We start from the raw sequence: 23696 nt of genomic DNA, 5'->3' as shown, positions 1-23696 counted from the left end.
ACCACTGTGAGCCCCTGCAAACAAAGACATTTCCTTTGTGCCCATGAGTATCTATTGTTTTTAGACTGCACTGCTGACATGCCATTTGAAATTTCAATACTCATCTGCGGTGCGTTAAACTTTCGAATCCTAGTATCCAGGCAACAGAATTGAAGATAATGGGTTTGATGCAAATGCCATGAAGCACTAATTTTGTCAGGTACGATGTATAATTTACGGTTCAGCTTCAACAATATTTCTCTTTAGAGAAAGCAGAGGGTTACTTGAATTGCATTTGGCACACTGTCCTATTAATACTATTCAAATTATTTTATTAAATCTAAAAGAGCCGTACTTAATATCAGTCCATTTGTCATTTGTCACTTTCAAATTATATCGCTTTGTTTGGTGTTCACTGATTAGAACTGATGTTTTAATTTAAATTATGTAAATTGGAAATGCATGAGTTTTCTTATTTAGAAGGTTCAGGCTTCATTTCAAAACTACAGTTTGAAAACACTGGTCACAAAAGAAGACCTGTCAATCTTGGCACGCCTTAGTCCAAGCAAGGGACACACATTTAAGAGAACTCATTGGTTCAGTTCTCCCTCCACATAGCAGGTTCTAGTGGGAATAATCAGTGTCTTGTTCTTCCTAACCACTTGCCACCTCTCTCCATTAGCATCCTCTGAATGCTCAGATGTATCATTAAATCACCTTAACATAAAGAGCAAATAGAAACCTTCATTTCTTTCTTTACTCTGTATGTCTCTACGGCGAAAACCTTCACTCTATCATCCTCAAAGCCAACCTCCAGGAAAGCATGTTTAACATCCCTTTCATTGCACTGACTGCTTCCCCCACCTCCACATATTTAGTACAAACCACCTGTTTCTACCTCATCTGCAACACGGAAATGGCCCCAGCCTTACAATAGAAATGGCCTTCTCCACAAACTCCTATGTCCAAGATCAAGACCATCTCAAAAACAAGTTTTTAATACATAGTAATTAAAGTAGTGTCACTTTCTCTAATACCTCAATACAGAACTCATTCAGACAAGAGACTGAAATAAGTAGATTTGTTTGTCTATGGACTACCATAAGGGAGCAGTTTATGCACATGAATCACCCACCTGAGACGTTACTGACTTGTGCTGTCAGACCACTGTCTTTGCTTTCTCACAGAGTTAAAACCTGCTTTCATTGTGGCTAGCCTTAGAGCCATGTACAGATGGATCAGCAGTTACTGATGTTTATATCATCTAGAATGTTGATGTTTACTGAGTATGTTGACTAGTAAATGTTCCTTTTATCCATTATTCTAATGTTTTTCTTATGTTTTGGGGCTTGCTAAAGGAGACTATTCCATAGAAACCTTCAAGTATTTTCCAGAGGTTTAAAAGAAATACCACCCCTCAAAATGCCCCAGACAGTATCTTCACAAGTAGAGCACTTGTCTTGTGGAAACAAAAACATGGATTATTCTGACTGTGAACTCTACACTTGATCTTAGCCAAAAGGCAGAGCAGGGATGACTGTGAACTGTAGACAATGGTTTACTGTAAGAGTTTGTAAATTTAATTTTGTTGCAGTGTTTCATAGGACACTTTAAGAAAATTGGTTACAAAGATATTTTGAGTATCACCCACAGGTTTTACTTCTACTACTCTGTTTTAAGAGTAAAACATTCCTTTTGTTGTAAAACAAAACGGATAGGATATACTGTATTAGTTACATTTTATTACTGTGATCAAAACACCTAAAAGAACAACTTAAAAGGAAAATTATTTTGTTTACGATTTCTGAACGTTCCATCTCTGGTTGTTTGCCCTGTGTGCTTGGGCAGTCAGAGTGTAGCAGAAGAGGATCTTGTCTGTGGCTGAAAAAAAAAAGGGAGAGACCACCGGGCTTACTACAACCTTGAGAGGAATGTCCCTTAGTGACCCACTGTCTCCAGCTAGGGCCAACCTCCTGACACTCCCATCACATCTCAAATAGCACTTCCAACTGAAGGTCAAGCTTTGACACTTATTTGTAGACATTCTCAAACCATACAGTGTAATAAAACACATATAATGGTATCTAAATTGATAACTTCTCAAATAGAGTGTTACAGTCAATGGGAAGTTGATGTCCAACTAATGAACTATTTGGCTTACTTTCAAAACACATACCCATTCTTTGACAGCTATGCATCTTTTCTCTTCATAACCTGCTTTTCTCTGGACATTGATTAAATATATCAAGATCTCTAAACATCCCAAGCATCCATACATACCTCTTTTTTTTTTCTTATCATCTAGGTATCCTATGATAACACTGTTTTTCCAATTTGTTCTGGACAATTTTTAGCATACAGTATTCATATGATATTTAATGCTTTATTTTTCCCTGTCTATAGAACAAATTTATACACATACATACATAATACAAACATACATACATATATTGATCTTAAGAACATTTAAATCAATAGTATCTAAAAACGATAATGTGAGACAGATCAGTAGTTACCTAGACCCTCTCCCTGAAACCCCAGGACAATCACCCAGAGTGTGACTGTAGAATCTTTTTAAAATGTATTGCTGAAATCTTCCTAATGAGCTGTAGCGGAAGGTACATGGGCATCTCAATGGTATTAGTTGTACAGATGTAACACTCATGTTTACCTCCCCTGTTAACATTTGTATAATAGATACATTGTTGATGTTCGTATTTTCCGAAAGTCTCTTCCTTGATAGAGCCTGGGGCAGCAAGGAGGTTATCTGATTTTCAATGAGAAGGCACAGTCCTACAAGAGCCTTTAGTCTGAATTTCCAAGTGTTTAGTTGTGTTTGAAGTGTGTGTGTGCATGCACGTGTGTGTGGAGGGGGTGTGTGTGTCTTCTGATTTTCTTTCATGTGAGAGAGAACCCAATAGGAATCCAAGTGTGTTAGAAAGTTTTAAGTTGTGTGTATCACATTTGCCATGTTAGAAATGTGTGTCCATTGTCAAAGGTTTTCCATGTTGGTTCTGTAGTGGGTTTTGTCCTCTGATTTAATTTAATTTTATAATGTTGTGTGTTTACTGTGGTATCGAACATGTAAACAATGTATGAAGCTTCTCTACAGATTTACATTTAGAACTGAGGGAAAACGCATCAGTTTGAATAGTTTTCAACTCAATAGTCTGAATTGGGACAAATGCCACTCTTCCTAAGAACCACTGGTCACTCTGTACCAGGTCACTCTGTACAGATGTATGGGAATAGCAAGACATTGTTTTGATTACTGAAAACACACTCTGTTTCCATATATTCTTCTTAATATGTTGGATAAGCTTTCCTCATGCATTAAAGTAACACATCTAACTAGCAATTAACTGGACTAAAGTTGGATTTTAAGGTGACATGTTCATATTAGTTTCTACACAGACAAAGTCCATTACATATATCATTTAATAAGCTCCTCTCAGTAAAAGTTGAAAGTCAAGCTGTTTTATAAGCAGGAAACTAAAGTACACATCAAAACAATAAGTGAAAATTACTGCTCTGGCCATTCCTGGGGAAAGAGATGTAGATAATTTTGTCTCTACTCACTGTTCACAGCCTGGAGTGCTGCACATTTCTAATGTAGCCCTCCATACATCATTTGTGGCCCTTCCAAAGAATGAAAACGTACTCAATATGTAATGCCTATATTTCAAACTTTTTAATATTATAAATAAATCAGTAGACATCTGATGTTTAAAAACACATACAGACAATTCAAACAGACCTTTTGTGAATGACTCCAAGTTGTTTTGTGGAAGAGTGATTGCTTTAATGCCCTAATTTCTTCCCTGTTAAAACTGATGCATACCAGTGAAAATTTTTTTGTCATATTTTAGCTTTCTAATTAATAAAAAGATTTTATAGGTCAGTTGGTTTGTTTAGGGTTTGTCTGGTTGATTGATTCATTTGGCTTGTTTTAAAGACAGGGTTTCTCAGTGTAGCTTTGGCTATTCCAGAACTTACTTTTTAGACCAACACAGTCTCTAGTGCAGATCTGCTTGTCTATCTCTGCCTCCTGAATGCTGGGATTAAAGGCATTCACCAGCACACTCTGCTAACCATTTTATTTAATCTTCAAGACAGTCAAGTACATTTAGAAGCCTTTGATAAACAGATCTTTGTTTTCAAATACTCCCAGGTTCAGGGATTGAGAGCTCATCCAAATAGAGGTTTAGCTTCTGGCCCAGGGAGTACAGAAGCTTATATTCAGATCATTCTCTGTAGCTCTGAGCAGATTGTGATGGAAGTCTGTTGATGCCTCCCTCCCTCTGGTTCACACACAGCATCTGAGGCTCAAGTGTAACAGGGGCAGTGTGGGAAGACAGTCCTTCATCTCAGAATCCTTATCACTCACTCACGCTGTCTCTTTCTTCCTGGATGAAGCTGGGACAACAGTGTGGTGTGAGGACTTTTAGTACTCATTTTGGTCTTTTGCTCTCCTTGAAGATTCCAAAGTTTTTTAATAAAGATGATTACAATGAAATGCACTGTTAGCATAGATCCATATGATTGCTGTAATTTTGTTTATTTTTAGTGTAATGCCCCACCCCCCACTTTTATCTCCCCTTCCCTCTCTTTCCCCACTTGTACACTCCAAGTAGTCTCCTGTCCACTTTCATGTCAAATGTCTGATCTCCTGACTTTTTAAAAAACATAATTATTTATGTATTTTAGGTATATGCATATTTTGTCTACATTTACATCCATACACAAGAAAACAGTATCAAATAGTTGTGAGCTACCATGTAGGTGCTGGGAATTGAACTCAGGACCTTTGGAAGAGCAGTGAGTGCTCTTAACCATTGAGCTCCAGCTCTCTCCTGCCTTCTTTAAAACCTCTTTTTCCCTTTTATAATTCTCTTTCTAATTGAATACATATATATGTATATATTAGATACATATATATGTATCTAGTTAAACATTAGAACTCATACACTGAACATTTGTCTCTGAGTCAGGATTATTTTACTTAACATTTCCAAATTTATCCAATTTCTTCAAATTTCATGACTTTTTCTCAATGGCTATATGAAATTCTACTGGGTGCGAATACCATAATTTCGGCCATTATCCACTGATGGGCATCTAGACTGGCATCATTCCCTTGCTGGTGTGAACAGCTCACAATAAGCATGTGCAAGCATCTCCGAGGTCTGATGCAGAGTGGTGTAACTAAGTTATACAGTGGCTTCCCTTTGCCTTTTATGAGAACCCTCCACACTGATTTCCAAGTTTAACTAAAGGTCTGCCCTCGCATCAACAGTGACTATGGGTTGCTCTTTTTCTACCTCCTCATCAGCATCTGTTGTCTTATGTTTTCCCAATGACGGCCATTTTGATTGGCATCAGGTGGAATCTCAAATTAGCTTTTAATTTGCATTTCTTCAATGGCTATGGATGTTTTCTTCTTTAAAACTTCTAAAAGTATTGATTGCCCATTTGTGGTTTCTGTTTTTGAAAACATTCTGGTTTGTTAGCATTAATCGATTGGCAATTGGAGCTCTTGACATTTAACTTTTTTTATATTCTGGATATTAACTTCATTTCTGAACTGAAGCTGAACTGAAGCTCCTGCTGATAGCTCACTGTGGAGAAGCTTTTTCAATTTCATGTGATCTCATTTATCAATTCTTGGGTTTATTTCCTGAGCTACTGGAATCCTTAGCAGAAATTTTTGCCAAATCCTGCATGCTGAAGTATTTTCCCTATGATTGCCTTTAACAGTTTCAACATTCCAAGTTTTAAATTAAAGTCTTTGATCCATTTTTAATTCATCTTTGCACAGGGTAAGAGATATGGGTTTAATTCATCTTTGTACAGGGTAAGAGATATGGGTTTAATTTCATTTTTAATATGGATATCTACTTTGTCAGCACCAGCTATTGCATAAGCCACCTTATTTCTGGTGTGTGATAGGAAAGCTTTCTCAGGGGCTATGGGGACATGGCTGTGTATGCTACTTGCTGGCTCCATTATCACTTCCTGTTGATGACTGTTTTGTGTCAGCACGGTGCTGTCCCCATCACTGGGGCTTTGCAGTACAGTTTAAGGTCAGTTGTTATTTTTCCTGCAGAGTATTTGCTTCGCTTTGTTTCTGTTTTTTATGTGTTTGTTTTGTCGTTGCATGTGTTTTTCTTTTCCCTGCTTTGGCTTACTTTACTATCATTTGTGTTTCCATATGATTTTTTTTAAATATAGTTTCTCCTCTATGAAGAATGTCACTGAAATTTTGGTGAGTATTGTAATGGCTGTCCAAATTGCTTTTGGTAATACAGTTGTTTCTGCATTATTGATTTTTGCCAAGTTCATAAACATTGGAAGTTTTCCTTTGTCTTCTGCTTGTTTTACTTCCTGGTGTCTTTTTCCTTTTTTTCTTTTGTTGGATATTTTTATGAATTTCCACTTCAAACATTATCCCCTTTCCCCATTCCCCCTCTCCCATTCCCCCTCCCCCTACTTCTATGAAGATGCCCCCACTCCCACCACAACACCCTGGCATTCCCCTACACTGGGTAAACGAGCCTTCACAGGACCCAGGGCTTCTCCTTCTATTAATGCCAGACAATGCCATCCTCTGCTACATATGTGGCTGGAGCCATGGGTCCCTCAATGTGTACTTTTTGGTTGGTGGTTTAGGCCCTGGGAGCTCTGGAGGGTCTGGTTGGTTGATATTGTTGTTCTTCCTATGGGCTTGCAAACCCCTTCAGCTCCTTCAGTTCTTCCCCTAACTCCTACATTGAGGTCCCCATGCTCAGTCTGATGGTTAGCTGCAAGCATCCTCATCTGTATCAGTAAGTCTCTGGCAGAGCCTCTCAGGAGACATCATTATCAGGCTCCTGTCAGCAATAGTGTCTGGCATTAGCAGTAATGTCTGGGTTTGTTGTCTGCAGATGGGATAGATCACCAGGGGGGGGCAGTCGCTGGATGGTCTTTCCTTCAGTCTCTGCTCCACTCTTTGTCCCTGTATTTCATTTAGACAGGAGCAATTCTGGGCTAAAATTTTTAGAAGGGTGGGTGGCCCCATCCCCCAACAGGGGACCATGCTTAACCTCTGAATATGGTCTCTACAGGTTCTCCCTCCCCTTTGTTGGGCATTTCAGGTAATCTCATCCATGTCCTGGGAGCCTCTTGCTTTCCTGGCATCTAGGTCTTTCTGTTAACTACCCCAGTTCCTCATCCCCTATTGCTACTCACCTCTGTTAAAATTCCTGACCTCTGTATATCATATCTGCCTCCTTCCATACCTGATCCCCTTTTTCCAATCCCAACTCCTCTCCTTCTCCTAAGTCCCTCCAACCCTCTAACTCATATGATTATTTTGTTCCTTCTTCTAAAAAGGACTTGAAGCATCCACATTTTGGTCTTCCTTCTTCTTGAATTTCATATGGTCTGTGAATTGTATCTTGGGTATTCTGAGCTTTTGGGCTAATATCCACTTATCAGTGAGTGCATACCATGTGTGTTCTTTTATGACTGGGTTACCTCACTCAGGATGATATTTTCTAGTTCCATCCATTTGCAAAAAGAATTTCATGAAGTCATTGTTTTAATAGCTGAGTAGTACTCCATTGTGTAGATGTACCATATTTTCTGTATCCATTCCTCTGTTGAAGTGCATCTGGGTTCTTTCCAGCTTCTGGCTATTATAAATAAGGCTGCTATAAACATAGTGGAGCATGTGCCTTTGTGATATGGTGGAGCATCTTTTGGGTGTATGCCCAGAACTGGTATAGCTGGGTCCTCAGGTAACACTATGTCCAATTTTCTGAGTAACCTCCAGGCTGATTTCTAGAGTGGTTGTATCAGTTTGATACCACCAACAATGTAAGAGTATTCCTTTTCTCCACATCTTCACCAGCATATGCTGTCACCTGAGTTTTTGATCTTAGCCATCCTGACTGGTGTGAGGTGGAATCTCAGGGTTGTTTTGATTTGCATTTCCCTGATGACTAAGTATGTTGAACATTTCTTTAGGTACTTCTCATCGACTCAGTATCCCTCAGTTGAGAATTCTTTGATTAGCTCTATACCCCATTTTTAATAGAGTTATTTGATTCTCTGGACTCTAACTTCTTGCGTTCTTTGTTTATAGTAAATATTAGCCCTCTGTCAGATGTAGGGTTGGTAAAGATCTTTTCCCAATCTGTTCATTGCCATATTGTCCTAATGACAGTGTCTTTTGACTTATAGAAGCTTTGCAGTTTTGTAAGGTCCCATTTGTCAATTATTGATCTTAGAGCATAAGTCACTGGTGTTCTGTTCAGGAAATTTTCCCCAGTGCTTATGTGTTCAAGGCTCTTTCCCACTTCTTTTTCTAAGAGTTTGAGTGTATCTGGTTTTACATGGAGGTCCTTGATCTACTTGGACTTAAGATTTGCACAGGGCCATAAGAATGGATCATCCTGCATTCTTCTATATGCTGACATCCAGTTGAAACAGCACCATTTCTTGAAAATGCTATTTTTTTCCCACTGGATGGTTTTAGCTCCTTTGTCAAAGATCAAGTGGCCATAGGTGTATGGGTTCATTTCTGGGTCTTCGACTCTATTCCATTGATCTACCTGCCTGTCTCTGTACCAATGCCATACAGTTTTTATCACTATTGCTCTGTAATGCAGCTTGAGGTCAGGGATGGTGATTTCCCCAGAAATTCTTTTATTGTCAAGAATAGTTTTCGATATCCTTGGTTTTTTGTTTTTCCAAATGAATTTGCAAATTGCTCTTTCTAACTCTGAAAAATTGAGATTGAATTTTGATGAGGACTGCATTGAATATGTAGATTGCTTTCAGCAAGATGGCCATATTTACTATATTAATCATGCCAATTCATGAGCATGAGAGATTTTTTCCATTTTCTGAGATCTTCTTCAATTTCTTTCTTCAGGGGCTTGAAGTTCTTTCATTTCAGAAGTCTTTTACCTCCTTTTCCGAGTTTAGTCCTACATATTTTAGCTTCTTAGAAGCTCTTGTCAGTGGGAAATGCTTTCTTGGCAAGTTTGTTATTGTTATGTAGAAAACCTATTGATTTTTATATGTTGATCTTGTAAACTCCAACTTTATTTAAAAAGTTTGTCAGATCTGCAAGTTTTATAGTATGACATGAGAATGCTGGTAGAATGTTTGTCTTCCATGAACCACAATCTGGGATAAAGACTTACCACTGCATAAATCAGGCATGATGGGTCATCCATTATTTGGTATAGTCCTCCCCTCCCTTCAAGCCTCATCCAGATTTGCTTGCTATCATATCCCAGACTTTCATTTTTTAGCTCTTGGGGATTCTCCTACGAGCAGCTTCAGTCAATGCTAGTCAAGACATTGTGACAGCATGACAGCTAGGCCTACTTGCTGGGTTTTCTGCCCAGCCAACTTTAAGTTCTTTCTCAAGAAACAAACCAAAATCCAGTACAACAACAAAACCTAGAAACCAGAAATAAGATACAAACCACCTCCCCCAAAAAAATCTACCAAACTATCACTAATTAACCCCAGTGTCATTCCACTGGAGAAAACAGATTTTCCCTTCCCCAGCAGGAATAAACAGTTCCATTGTTAACTCTACCCTCATTCATTCCTTTTTAAAAATGTAACGAAATAAAGTATAACAAGATTAAAAGAAAAAGGCTATCATATTGAACAAGACAGATCAACAGAAGGAATAGAGCCCAAAGAGAACACAGAGCCAAAGACTCAGTCATTTGCACACTCAGGAATCCTATCAAAACACTAAACTGACAGCCATAACATAAGCACAAAGGACCTGGTGCAGACCCATGCAGGCCTTGTGCATGCCGCTGATGTTAATTTAGAGGGCCTTGTTTTCTTGGTTTCCTCCATCCTCTCTTTCTGCTTCCTCATCCACAAGGTTACCTGAGCTTGGAAAGGAGAGATTAGATAGAGAAATTTTAGTTAGGGCTGAGTGTTCCAAGGTCTCTCACTCTCTGTGCAATGTCTAGTTGGGCGTCTCTATATATGTTCTCATCTGCTGAATGAGGAAGCTTCTCCAGTGATGGTTGGACAAGGTACCAATCTGTGAGTACGCCAGAATACCATTAGTCATTTTTCACTGTTTTCTCTTTTTAAGACTGGTATTGTTTGAATCTGCCCTGGGTCCCTAAGCTACCAAGTTATAGATTCTTGATCACCCAAGCAGTATCCAGTATGGATTCTGCCTTGGGAAGTTGTCCTATAGTCATATCAGATATTGCTTGGTTATTTTCTCAAGCTTTGTGCCACCCTTGCCCTAGCATGTCTTGCAGGCAGTACATCATTGTAGGTAAAGGGCTTGTGGTTGTTTGGATGTTTACATACTCCTTTTGATAGCATGCAAAGCACCTGTAGCAAAGATGCTGGAACACAGGATGAAGGCTCTATGTAGACAACAGCTTGACATCTCAATGTTCAATGAATTATGTAGGTATTGTCTTTAGGAATGGGACCTTCCTGTCTGTTTGTGGAGAGCAACTCTTGGCAACAGATTAGGTTGATTGGAGATTCCCATGAGGTTTCTTTGGCCAACAACTCAATTAGATGTAATCCAAACTCTGAACTGGATGCTTCATTTACTGAGAAGAGATGGCCAGTTGTGTCTCTGTCTCCTCCAGTATTTGGTGATTTAGATCATCTTCAGATATGCATATATTATAGGCAGTTTCCACACCACCACTCCAACGGTCCTTAATTTTAGCTCTCTCTCCCCGTATTCCCTCCCACTATCCTCTCAGTGCATCTGATCATCCCATTCAAATCCCCCATACATCCATAAATATCTATTCTATTTCACTTTCCAAATGAGAGCTATCTGTTATCTCTAGTTACTTATGCCATACCTACCATCTGTGGTTCTATGGATAGTAACGTGGTTATCATTCATTAACTTAATGGCAATATTCACATGTACAAGCTACATACCATATTTGTTTTTCTGTGTCTTGGATATCTCATTCAATATGATTTTTCTGGTTCTACTCATTTACCAGCAAATCTTATGATCTCATTTTTAATGGCTAAGTAATACTCCATTGTGTAAATGTACCACTTTTTTTTATCCATTCTTCTGTTGAGGAGCATTTAAATGTCTTGCTAATTTCTGGGTGTTGTGAATAGAGCAGCACTGAATATGTTTAAGCATCTGTCTTTATAGTAGAGTGAAGCATCATTTGGGTATATGCCCAAGTGTTATATAGCTGGATCTTGAGGAAGATCAATTCCTATCTTCCTGAGGAACCACCACACTAATATCCATAGTGATTATATGAGCTTTCAGTCTACACACAATATGAGTATTCACCTTACTCCACATCCTCTCCACTGTGAGCTGTCACTTGTGGAAAACTGATTTTTTTCAAAACAATTCTTATAGATAGAAAGAATCCAGAAAGGTCATTGTGCTAGTTTGCTGAGGCTGTTGTAATAAATTACTATGGACCTTAAGAAAGTTTGTTGAACCAACAGAAGTTAATGCTCTCATTGCTCTAGACCTAAAGGTCTGGGATAAAAGCATTGGTGGTTTGGTTTCTGCCAGGGCATCTCTACAGTCACAATACCCATCATGTCCATGTGTCCTCACAGGGGTCTCTTCTGTGCATGGGACTCAAGATGTCTGTTAGTTTCCTTAGAAGTACAGCAGTCATACTGAACTAGGGCCCCACACTTAGGAACCTCTTTACAAATTGCCTCCTTAAAATCCTTTCTTTAAATGCAATCAGACTGCATGCTAGTGCCTGAACATAAGAGTGCAGCTCATGTGAACTCCCATTCACATACATGTGATGTGTAATATGTCAGATTCCTTCTAGATATGGAGGGAAATAATAGAAAATTTCTTTTTTTGTGGAATTTTCATTACATGAGAGACATGGAAAGTAATAAATACACACACTATGAATACTATAAAAATAATTTAAAGTATGGTAGGATGCACAAAGAATGACCAGTTGGGCAACGGAATTTGTTAAGTTAGTCTGAGAGATCAAGGGATGTTCTGTCAGAGGAGGTGAGACCAAAGTGAAAATGAATGTTCTTTACCTTGTTACTAACCTGTGCTAAGGAAGGTACGCTTAAATTGACACCGAGAAGCCTTGCCAAAGCCTCTATCAGAACATGGAACCATTCTCTCACACTACTGTGTGAATCCAAGGGTTCAGTGGAATTACCCTTCATCTGCCCTGTGGAGATGATGATGTAAGCATGACGTATTTAAGTTCCATTGGGCCACGGCCTCACAGATGCATCTCATATGGGCTCTTACCCACTCACACTCAAATTGCAGTGAGAACCGTAGCTTGAAGAACCTTCAAGCCTTCTGATTTCCTTTGCCTTTTATTATGTAGTTAAATGATTTTCCACCTCTATCTGTTTTTAACGTTTTTATTGTGTCTTTGAGAAAGTCATACTATGTGTTTTGTTCTTATTTCCAAGCCCCATTCCTCCTCTTAAGTCCTCCACCCCTATGTCCTTACCTCTTCCCAACTTTGTGTGTGTGTGTGTGTGTGTGTGTGTGTGTGTGTGCCCCTAATGAACTCCAATTTGTGCTGTCCATATACTTTGTATAGGAGAATGTGCAACTTAGTTGATCTACCAGGAGCTGATCTACTTGTTCTCTCTCAGAAGCAGTCAACTGTTGCTAGCTCTTCAGTTAGTGGTTGAGGTTCATAAGCTCTTCCTTCTCCCCTGCTAAAATGTTAACCGGCTTAATCTCATGCAAGTCTTGTGCAGCCAAACATGGCTGTTCTGAATTCTTAAGTGCTGTGGCCCTGTCTTGTCCAGAAGAGAAGACACTGTCTCCCTCCCATCCTCCCTGACGTCTGGCTCCTGCAGTCTTTCCTCCCTCTCTCCCACTATGGTCCCTGAGCCTTAGAAAGCACCTCCCCACTTTCTAATGGGAATTTAGACAGTACAAGCAGTGGAGGGCGTCCATGTTCTCAACACTTCAGCTGTATTCAGTTCCCACTGTTCCCACGATCGTCTTTAAATGTGTTTTTGATGTGCTGGATAGAACCAGGAACTGACTAAGGATAATGAGCATTGTGTCCACATATGCTTAAAAATGGTTGAGCATTTTCCCATAATCTTTCCTATAAGATTCAGTGTGTTGTTTTATGTGTGTGTGTGTTTACAATACATCCTTTATAAACCCTGAATAAAATAATAGTATCTTTTTTCTCTATGGTTTATCTGGAGTCCATAATAACAAAAGTACTCAAAGGAAACCATTGTCCTCAGCTTACTCTTCTCTGCACTCCGAGATCTGCCACAAAAGTGTGCAGTGGATTTTGACACCAACAAATAGAAATGACAGTTGCATCAGTTAAGAATGTAACCTCATGCACTTTCTTTATAAAGCATGGGAAACTCTTTTAAACTTTGCAGCTGTGATTTAAGCTATTATAGGCTGTCAGCATAATGTGTCTAACAGTAAAATAATTCTAGGTTTACAGATTTCCCCCAAGGTTACCTTCAAAAATAAGAGTTGTAAAGCTTCAAGAAAATGTTTTTCATTTAATGTTGGGCAAACTATTTTTGAGTGGGTTTTTTTCACCTCTTTAGGATGTAAGTTCTGTCTTATTTTAAATATATATGTTGGACTGAGAATATTCAAGCCACCACACCATGTTCTGCACTCATGGTCAGTGGCTCCTGATTATGTGTGGTTATATTTCACACATCTTATTATATACTCACAAATTATTATCAGTATACCAGATATTTTTATCTTATGAGTTGGTTAAATGGTTGAAAAGGAAAATACTTAGAGAGTTAGGAAATTCTAATGAATTATGAAGCTGCCGAGATGTGGACATGGATGTCCTTGATTCTGAACCTATACATTGTTCCCATTGCTACTGCTAGCAATGTCAGTATCTAAAATCATGGTTAGACATTATGTGAGGGTTCTTGACAGAGACAATGGGAACAGCATAACCCCGAGATCAGTTTCCTTGCTCCACAAATTCTGGGACACAGCCATTCCACGTTCCATTGACAACCTGGTCCTCTGTAATTTTGAGAGATTGGCAACCCTTTGACTAGTCTCCTGATTATGATTGGTGCTGATTTTAATAAGCTAGAAACTGTGCAAAGGGAGAAACAAAATTATATACTCCGTTTAAGGTAATGCCAAAGAGAGCAATTCATTATAATATATGTAAAGTAGAAACCCTGTCAATTCCTATCCACCTATACATTATTCAGTTTTGAGTGATTTTTTTCTGTTTGAACCTATTACAGAATGAATACCTAAATGAAGATGTAGATGCTAGAGTTATTGAATATGAAGACAACCGCCCCCTCTTAGACATGTTTCTACAGAAACCCATGGGCTTATTGTTTCTGCTTGATGAGGAAAGCAGGTTTCCCAAGGCCACTGACCAGACTCTCGTAGGTGAGTGTTCAGCCTGAAATGACTATATGGCATTATGGGGGCACCAGAAAAGTTGCAATGATTTTATCTTAAATTATTTAGGAGAAAACCGCTGTCACAATGCCTGAAGTAACTGGTTTTCAAGAAGTGATTTTGGACCTTGACCAGTAAGTGTTTATAATAGGGTAAAATTCTTAGTGGGGAATTAAACAACATTGGAGATCGGATGTCTGCTTCCCTTGTGGTAGAAACCCAAGTGCTGGATCTTAGATAATAAATCATTATAAACCATAAAAATTATCCAACCCCAAGTTAGAAGTTGATGGGAAGAACAGAGAGGTAGTTCTGGAATGGTAAAAGAAATCGTAAACAGAAAGATAAAGTCAGTGCCATGAGCAAAAATTTTATTTGTGTGTGTGTGTGTGTGTGCATGTGCAAGTGTGTGTGTCTGTGTGTGTTTGTGCATGTGTAAATATGTGTGTGTGTCTGTGTGTGTGTGTCTGTGTGTCTGTCTGTGTGTGTGTTTGTGCATGTGTGTGTGTCTGTGTGTCTGTGTGTGTTTGTGCATGTGTAAATGTGTGTCTGTGTGTGTATGTGTATCTGTGTGTGTGTTTGTGTGTGTATTTGTGTTTGTATAAGTGTGCGTGTGTCTATGTGTATGTTTGTGTGTGTTTGTGCATGTGTAAGTGTGCATCTGTGTGTGTGCCTGTGTGTCTGTGTGTCTTTGTGCATGTGTAAATGTGTGTGTCTGTGTGTGTTTTTGTGTGTGTGTCTGTGCATGTATAAGTGTGTGTGTAAGAAAGAGTGTGTCTGTGTGTGTGCATGTGCATGTGTAAATGTGTTTGTGTGTGTAGATGTTTGTGTGCATGTGCATGTGTAAGTGTGTGTGTCTGTGTGTGTATTTGTGTGTGTGTTTGTGCATGTGTGTGTGAGTGTGCGTGTGTGTGTGTGTGTGTGTGTGTGTGTGTGTGTACATGTGAGAATGAAGCCAGAAGTCAACTTCAGATGCATTCTTCTACCACTATCTGCCTCATCTGGAGGGCAGGATCTCTCACTGAACCTGAGCCTACTGTTTCAGATATCCTTGCTGACCAGCAAGCCTCTGTTTCTGCCTGTTTCTACCTTTGTTCAGAGTGTTGGGGTTACAGGTACAAGAGGGCTCTAGGCAGCAGACCTCAGGTCCTCTGTACTTTACCCACTGAACCATCTCCCCAGCCCCCACAAAAAAATAAAATTTTATATCAATATATCTAATTTATGCAGATTTGGGATGTTAGTGATAAAGCGAGACTCTCACAACCATAGAAAAAATGTCCCAGGGTGGGGACACAACTCAGCTGGTAAAAAGTGCACTTGCTTAGTGTACAGAGAGTTCTCTAGAGGAAGAGAACCTATGGGGTGAATGCACATCACAAAAGGAAGGTGTTTAGGTTGGCTGGCATGGCGTAGCATGAATAATTCAACAGCGGCTGTCTATATGCTGGAGAGGCTGAGGACTGGTAACTGTTCTGTCCACAAGGCTAGATACCTCAGCAGCCCTAGTCTAGCACTAAAGCCCCTGTAGGATTCCCAGAGGGCTATTTACCTCCTGCCCATGTTAGAAGGCCAAAGAAGCTGCTCTGATGTCCCAGAGGAGGATAGCAGCAACGCCAAAGGAGGAAGTGAGCTCAAGAGCCAGAGGTGAAAGAAGGCAAACAGACATCTTGCTTCTCCTTCAGACCTTTCTATGTCTGGGCCACAGCCAGAGAGCCCTACGCATTCTAGGGGAGGGTTTCCCTCCAGGAAATCTCCTTGCCCACAGGCCTCTCAGCTGATTCCAGATCCCATCAAAGTGACAATGGAGGTTAAATATCACACCAGCATGCACAAAGCTCTGCATTTGATGGCTCATGCTTTGCAAACTGGGTTCAGTGGTGCTTGCTTCGAATCCCAGCAGTCAGGATATGGAGGCTAAAGGGTCAAATGTTCAAGGTTATCCTTGTCTACATAGCAAGGGAGACATGAGACACTCTCAGAAAGAAAGTACTTAAAGTGAAAATGTCCAGCTTGTAATAGAAAAGAGGTCATTTTAACGTGGAACACCTTATTCCCTGCATGTGAGAATAGTCATAACATATATGCAAGTACTTAAAGAAAGTGTAGATTCATTTCTTCCGTACTTACTTTTGGGAAATGTGGTATTGCTTTCTCCTGACATTGGTTGCTTTGTTCCTTGTACATCAGACAGAAAAAAATATCTCAGTGTCATGGGGAAAATAATTTCACAGCAACTGCTTGGATGTGTTAAAATTCTGCCTTTATGAACCCATTGTGCCTTTCTGTGTATGTGTAGTTTTGTCTTTACTACTTTGTGTTCCTGGCTGGTAGCATGAGTGCACCCGCCCAGGAGCTATCTCAGATCTCTGAATAGAACACACACACACACACACACACACACACACACACACACACACACACACACACACACACACACCAGTTATTCTCAAAATGCCTTGGCTAACTCAATGGCTAGACCCTCCTAAATCGTCCCCTGATATCCCAGGACCAGTCCAGGAGTCTGGCCACTTCCCTGAAACTCACATGGCTGGTTGGTTTTATCTCCTCCATTACTGCTCTCCCAGTTTTATCCCCTTCTCTCTCTCCCAGTCCTATCTATGCCCCATGCTCAGTCATTGGCTATTGGCAACTTTATTGATAGATCAAGAACCAACAGAAGGCAAGGACCTTCAGGATCGGTAAACAGATTCCTGAACAAAGCCTCAGAACTACCCCCTACATTTATGAACCCAATCAAATAGATAGGAAAGCCAAGCCCCTAGGGCTTTGGGGTCAGAGCCTGGCATCACAGTATGGCTTTCACACTGAAAGCGTCATCAGTACTTGGAGCTACTGAATTCATGGCTTCTTTCCAGCCCTACCAAGTGTTGCAATCACAGGATCACAGGATGGCGGTAAATACCCTGCACCTATACCTATTTTCCAGATGACTGACCCATCCTGACACCTGATACCTGCTCTAAACCGTGAAGCAGTGGCCAACATTTGCTTGAGAATTTTGCTTTATCATTAATATTCTTAATCTTCATGAATTGCTTTATTAAAGTTTCTCTGTTCATCATGCATTGTGTGGGAAAAATAACTTCTGACCATCAATTTTACTTGAGGATTTCCTGTGTGCCTAATATTAGAGTTCAATTTTCTTCCACAGAAAAATTTGAAGACAACCTGAAATCACAATACTTCTGGAGACCCAAAAGGATGGAGCTCAGTTTTGGCATTCACCACTATGCAGGAAAAGTAAGAACTTGCAAGAATTGTGACTGTCTGTCTACCATTCTACCAATAGTATCGGAGGAGCTGACCCCAAACTATTGGGAGATATTTCTAATGAGGTGACCATATCCCTAATATCCTGCCTCTATCTGGTCCTAATTCTCCTATCAGCCTGTATCTTCCTGATCATTCAGTCTGATGGCAATGACTAGCTGGCAGTGGTTAACTATATTTTACTCTTTTACACAGTAGTTTGGGTCATTTTCCAGACCTGTCTCTTACCTTTTGTCCAAGAATGGTGCTGGGGCAGTCTCTTTGTCTCTCTCTGTCTCTCTGTCTCTCTGTCTCTCTGTCTCTCCATCTCTCTCTCCCTCCCTCCTCTCTCTGCCCCTCTTCTCCTCTCTCTTTCCCGCTTTCTTTCATAGTTTCTTCCCTTTTCTTTCCTCTCCCTCCCTCTCTCTTCCTCCCTCCCCCTGCCTCTCTCCTCATCTGAACACTTCCAGCCAATGCTCTAAATGAGAAAGGGGGCCAGAGAGAGAGAGAGAGAGAGAGAGAGAGAGAAACAAAGAGAAGTAGTCAGCTAGTAGTGCTGCCTCAGATGTATGCAGCTGACTAATGGATGGTCATGACTTTAGGGAGGCATTCATACATTTATTGTAACACAGCTGCACATCTGTCAAACCTCAGGTATATTGTCTTATACCCAGGTAACACTTTCTCCTTCATGGAGAATAATGGGCCATCTCCTCAGAGCTGTGCCATAATTGTTGAGATATGAAGATTAAAATCAAGAAAGAATGTATGATACAAGAAATAATTGACAAATAAACTAATTGAGAAGGTCGATATTTTCATTCATTTGGCCACTTCCATGGGCCAAAGAATGTCCCAGTGATCTCTGTCATTAACAATATATCACTTAAGTTGAGGAGCTGGAGAGATGGCTCGGTGCTTAAGAACATTGGCTGCTCTTCCCAAGGACCAAAGGGCTTGGTTCCCAGCACCCACATGGCAGCTAAGAACTGTCTGTAACTACAATTCCAGAGGATGTGATGCCCTCTTCTGGCATTGGTAGGCACTATGCAAAATGGTGCATGGGCATACATGTGGGCAAAACATACATACACCTATCTTTTTAATTTTTTAAGAAATATATATCTTAAGATATTTTCATTATAACCCTTCCTGATTCTTAGTGTTTGCCTTACCAAATCAAGGCTGCTTTGACAGCCAATGAAGAGTTGCCTATGATCATTTTATCCAATCACTTTTTTCTTCCATTTTTATTAAATTGGGTATTTCTTATTTACATTTCAAATGTTATTCCCTTTCTTGATTTCCTGTCCATCAGTCCTCTAACCCCTCTCCCTCACCTTTTATATGGGTGCTCCCCTCCCCATCCACCCCCCATTAACGCCCCCCCCAAAATCCCCTACACTGGGAGTCCAACCTTGGCAAGACCAAGGACTTCCCCTTCCACTGGTGCCCCAACAAAGCATTCAGTGCTACATATGAAGTTGGAACACATGTATAGTCTTTGGGTAGTGGTTTAGTCTCTGAAAGTTCTGGTTGGTTGGCATTGTTGTTCTTATGGGGTTGCAAGCCCCTTCAGCTCCTTCAGTCCTTTCTCTAATTCCTCCAATGGGGGTCCCATTCTCAGTTCAGTGGTTTGTTGCTGACATTCACCTCTGTATTTGACATGTTCTGGCTGTGTCTCTCAGGAGAGATCTATATCCAGTTCCTGTCAGCTTCATCCATCTTATCTAGTTTGGGTGGCTATATACATATGGATCACATATGGGGCAGGCTCTGAATGGCCTTTCCTTCAGTCTCTGCTCCAAACTTTGCCTCCCCATCCCCTCCTATGGATATTTTTGTTCCCCTTTTAAAGAAGGAATGAAGCATCTGCATTTTGGTTACCCTTCTTTGTTTATAACAAGAGTACTGGCTGAATGCCCAAAAAAGGAGAAACTTACTGTTGTTATTCTAGAAGCTGAAACTGTGAGTCCAAGTTACCCTGAGCAGGTTGTTGCCTAATGAAGCCTCTTCTCCTGGCTTATAGACAGATGTCAATTCACCCAATCATCATATAGTCTATTCTCTCTGTGACTACTATAGATATCTTTAACACAAGTTCTGATTGACATGATTCAATCCATAACTACACATTTTGGCTATTCATCAGAAATCTTGGGAATGTGTTCATAATTTTAAAGTCTTAAAATTATTTAGAAGTTCCAGAAACATACCCCTAAAGCATGCAGTCTCCAAGTTAGGTAAGACCTTTCATGTTGAAGTCAGTAGAGCTGGACCAGTCCTCAGGGAAATGGGGAAGGTTCTAATCTTCCCATCCCTCCAAATAAAGAAAAGGACCATACCAGATTCACAACACTTCTGACCAAACGGTAAGGAATTGCACACAGAATCTTGTATGTCTGTTGCTCAGAAAGGACTGAGCTCTCATAAAGCGTTGAGAATGACAGTGACCGGTTGTAATAATCACCACAACACTGTGTATCAACAGGTCCTCTATAGTGCTAGTGGGTTCTTGGCTAAAAACAGAGACACTCTCCCAACTGATATTGTGTTGCTTTTGAGGTCATCAGAAAACAGTGTAATTCGGCAGCTTGTCAACCACCCTCTGACCAAAACAGGTAAGACAGTTGATGTTCGGAAAAGTTCCTCTAAGCCCCATCCAGTAGCTTCTATTGATGTGATTTATTTGTGACCATCGTCCTCAATATTCTGTGTGTGTTTATTTTTCAATTCACTAAATATTCACTTATTCCTAACCTAAGAGAGGCAAAAAAGTAATATAAAGAAGCAAGGTTTTTATAAAGAAAAGTATATAACAACCTCACCAGAAAATACGGAAGAGTTCGCTCTCCACAAAAGAAAGCTTGCTGTTTTCTGGAACAGAGAGCCGGAGATGGCCCACGGTATTGGCAAGATCTCTATTTATTAAATTCATGTCATCCTGTCCCTTACTCCTCTCCTTATTCATCCTCACTTTTATTAATTGTGGGAAATACCTGGTTCAAGTTTTTCACATTGTAGTTTAAAACACTTCTGTAAACTTTTTAGTAGTTTTATTGATGTATAACTGATATATTTAGCCAATAAAATTGGATGTTTTTGCATATATAAAGACCCTATATATACATCCCCATAACTAATAGAGAGCTTATTGATCATACACATGATCTCCTTCATAGCCCCTGCGATCTCTCCTCCCCTCCCCATAACCCTTCTGTGACTGTCCAAACACCATTTGTTGAAAACATTATTCTCCCTCCCTTGAATTCCTTCCATATCCTCAAACATGTATGGAAAAGTCTTGTTCTGGACCCTTTGCATGTCATCTGCATGGTCATGTTTTATTTAAATACTTAAATAATTAAGCTTTATTTAAGTATTGAAACTACAGAATATTGGTAGAATAGCACCCCAAGTAAGAACGATGGCTGTGATTCAATTTGCTGACTTTTACAACCTTCACTGCTTCACCGCCTTGAACGGTACAGAGCACACATCTGAAGGCTAAGACTGAAAGTTCATATTGACTTCACTCCCATTTGATTCGCTAAAAGCACTTCATGTGACTTTAGAGCTCACTGTGAAGCCCAGCTTGAATTAGAAAAAAAACTCAGAAGCTACCTATCACACACACAAGTACAAACATGCACACATGCAGATGCGTGCACACACACACACACCTTGAATGCAAAGTAAGTTCATCTTTCATCATAATCTGCCCATCTCTTCTCATAATTGAGAGGAAAGCTGTCAGTGACCTCTATCTTTCCCATTGGATCATGAGGAGGTTGGGTTTTTCTTTCTTTTTCTGAATTTGGGGTGTGTGGTAGTTGAGTGTGGTGGTACATGTCTGTGCCGTTAGAAATCAAGAGACTGACGCAGGAGTATAAGGTCATTCTGAACTACATAGCAGGATCCTCTCAAAAAAGATGAAGAGCAAGAGGAAGAGGAACAGGAAGGGGAGGAGGGAAGAGAGGAAGAGGGAGAGGAGGAGGAAACAAAAGCAAAAACAGGAAAAGACTCATTATAGCCTGTCTGCAGTGGCATGTGCCTTTCATTCTAGCATTCATGAGGTAGAGGCAGGCAGATCTCTGTGAAGTTGAAGCCAGCCTGGTCTACAGTGTGAGGTCCAGGATAGTCACGGCTACACAGAGAAAGCCTGTCTGGAAAAACAAAACAGATAAAATTATTTTTCACATAATTCCCTTTATCCTTATTTGAATAAATAAGTAACCAAACTTCTGAGTCTTAACATGTTCAGAATACTTTAAATAAGTGGAAAATTGTCCAGCCGCTAAGGATTCTAAAAGACAAATTAATGTTATCTACATTCCCATAGGTAATTTGCCACTTTCTAAAACTAAAAATATAATAAACTATCAGATGCAGAATTCAGAAAAATCTACAAACCTGACCAAGGTAAGATCATGCAACTCCCGGGCTGCCCGTCTATGCCTCCCTTTGGTGATGCTTCTGTGCCCCTGAAAGCAAACAGCTCTCTGTGTCCCTCTGCTTTTTCTTCTCTATTAGCAGATGTGTACATTATGATTGTTCTACTGACTGCTCCTAAAACACCATGCCTTTGTTACATAGCTTTTCTTAATCTTCAAATGTTATAAAATCGCCAAATAAAAATGTGCATGTGGCCAAGGTCAGAAACCTTCATGTTCTGCACAGAACCAGTCTATATACCAATGAGGCTAACCCAGCAGTTCTTAAAGTACAAATAGCAATAACATGTGTGAATGTGTGAATTTAACACCTAGACTAAGATGATGGAAAATACCACATAGTTCTTGTAGATCACAATGTGCAGAAGATGGTAAGGCCTCACTGTCTTCTTTGGTCTCCTTAGAGTGAAACTAGAGACGTCACGCGCCATGCCTATGAAACCACCAACGTGAAAACGCAAACGGTCTCATCATACTTTAGAGTAAGATGTTAAACTGTGATACGTTGTATTTAAGGTTACTGTTCATTCTAAATGAGTTAGATATAAAAAAAAGTATAACTGGCAAAATGCAATGTTTATTGTACCCATTAACTGCAATGAATACAGGATATCTTATCACATAGTTTCATTTGTGGATTGGTTTATTTTGATATGTCTCCTGTGATGTAGTGAACCCCAGGAAAATTGTAATGGAATTCTACAATTTCATTAGTTTTTCCTTATGAACTGGGTATGGTGGCGCTTGCTTTTAATCCCAGCAGAGGCTGGCAGATCTCTGTTAAGATCAAAGCCAGCCTGGTCTATGCAGCAAGTTCCAGGACCCTGTTTGAAACAGAGAGAGAGAGAGAGAGAGAGAGAGAGAGAGAGAGAGAGAGAGAGAGAGAGAGAGAGAGAATGGTGCATACCATTAATCCCAACACTCAGGAGGCAGGGGATGACAAATCTCTGTAAGGTGGAGGACGGAGGACAGCTTGGGCTGCATAGTGATATCCCTATCTTGAAAGATAGATAGGTAGATAGATAGATAGATAGATAGATAGATAGATAGATAGATAGATAGATAGATAGATAGATAGATGGATGGATGGATGGATGGATGGATGGATGGATGGATGGGTGGATCGGTGGGTGGATGGATGCATGGGTTGATGGATAGATGATAGATAGATAGACAGACAGATAGACAGACAGATAGAAGGTAGATAGATGTGTCTGTGCATGCAAATGAACTCCAACTAGAATAAATATAAATTTTTTAAAAGGAGGATTTTTAATTCAATGCCCTTGAACGGTTTTGAGACGGACAGATGGGGCAAGATTGAGCATGGCTCTCCGGTCCATATTTCCTTTCACATACACAAACCGATACCTTGAGCAGGAGGAGAGAGCCCATTATAGGAGTGGGGCAAGGAAGAGATCACCAGACATAGGAGCACACCAGGGCTTAAGAGCAAGGTGACCTTCCTTGGACTTTATGGGAGAAAGAAAAGGAAGGAAGCACTCTTCCTCCCTGTGTTAAAGCACCTGAGGTAACCACTCCCAGTTTAGTTCCAGCTTCAC

The 23696-nt window shown here is 40.0% G+C and overlaps 1 protein-coding gene and 1 pseudogene across 1 annotated transcript in view; one reads left to right on the top strand and one right to left on the bottom strand.

Annotated features, from left to right (window-relative positions):
- The window catches only part of Myo3a (myosin IIIA), a 186403-nt gene that overhangs the window by 113529 nt on the left and 49178 nt on the right, over positions 1 to 23696 (top strand). Inside the window, exons 19-23 of the mRNA XM_032884634.1 lie at positions 14242 to 14395; positions 17583 to 17671; positions 20172 to 20301; positions 22023 to 22102; positions 22539 to 22616. Of these exons, the coding sequence (XP_032740525.1) occupies positions 14242 to 14395; positions 17583 to 17671; positions 20172 to 20301; positions 22023 to 22102; positions 22539 to 22616 (531 nt within the window). The remainder of the gene's footprint in view (positions 1 to 14241; positions 14396 to 17582; positions 17672 to 20171; positions 20302 to 22022; positions 22103 to 22538; positions 22617 to 23696) is intronic.
- On the bottom strand, positions 1358 to 1514 carry LOC116884105 (annotated as a pseudogene).

Source organism: Rattus rattus, chromosome 14, assembly GCF_011064425.1.
Source record: "Rattus rattus isolate New Zealand chromosome 14, Rrattus_CSIRO_v1, whole genome shotgun sequence".
NCBI lineage: Eukaryota > Metazoa > Chordata > Mammalia > Rodentia > Muridae > Rattus > Rattus rattus.
The sequence above is the reverse complement of the archived record's forward strand: the minus strand, read 5'-3'. Positions and strand labels throughout refer to the sequence as shown.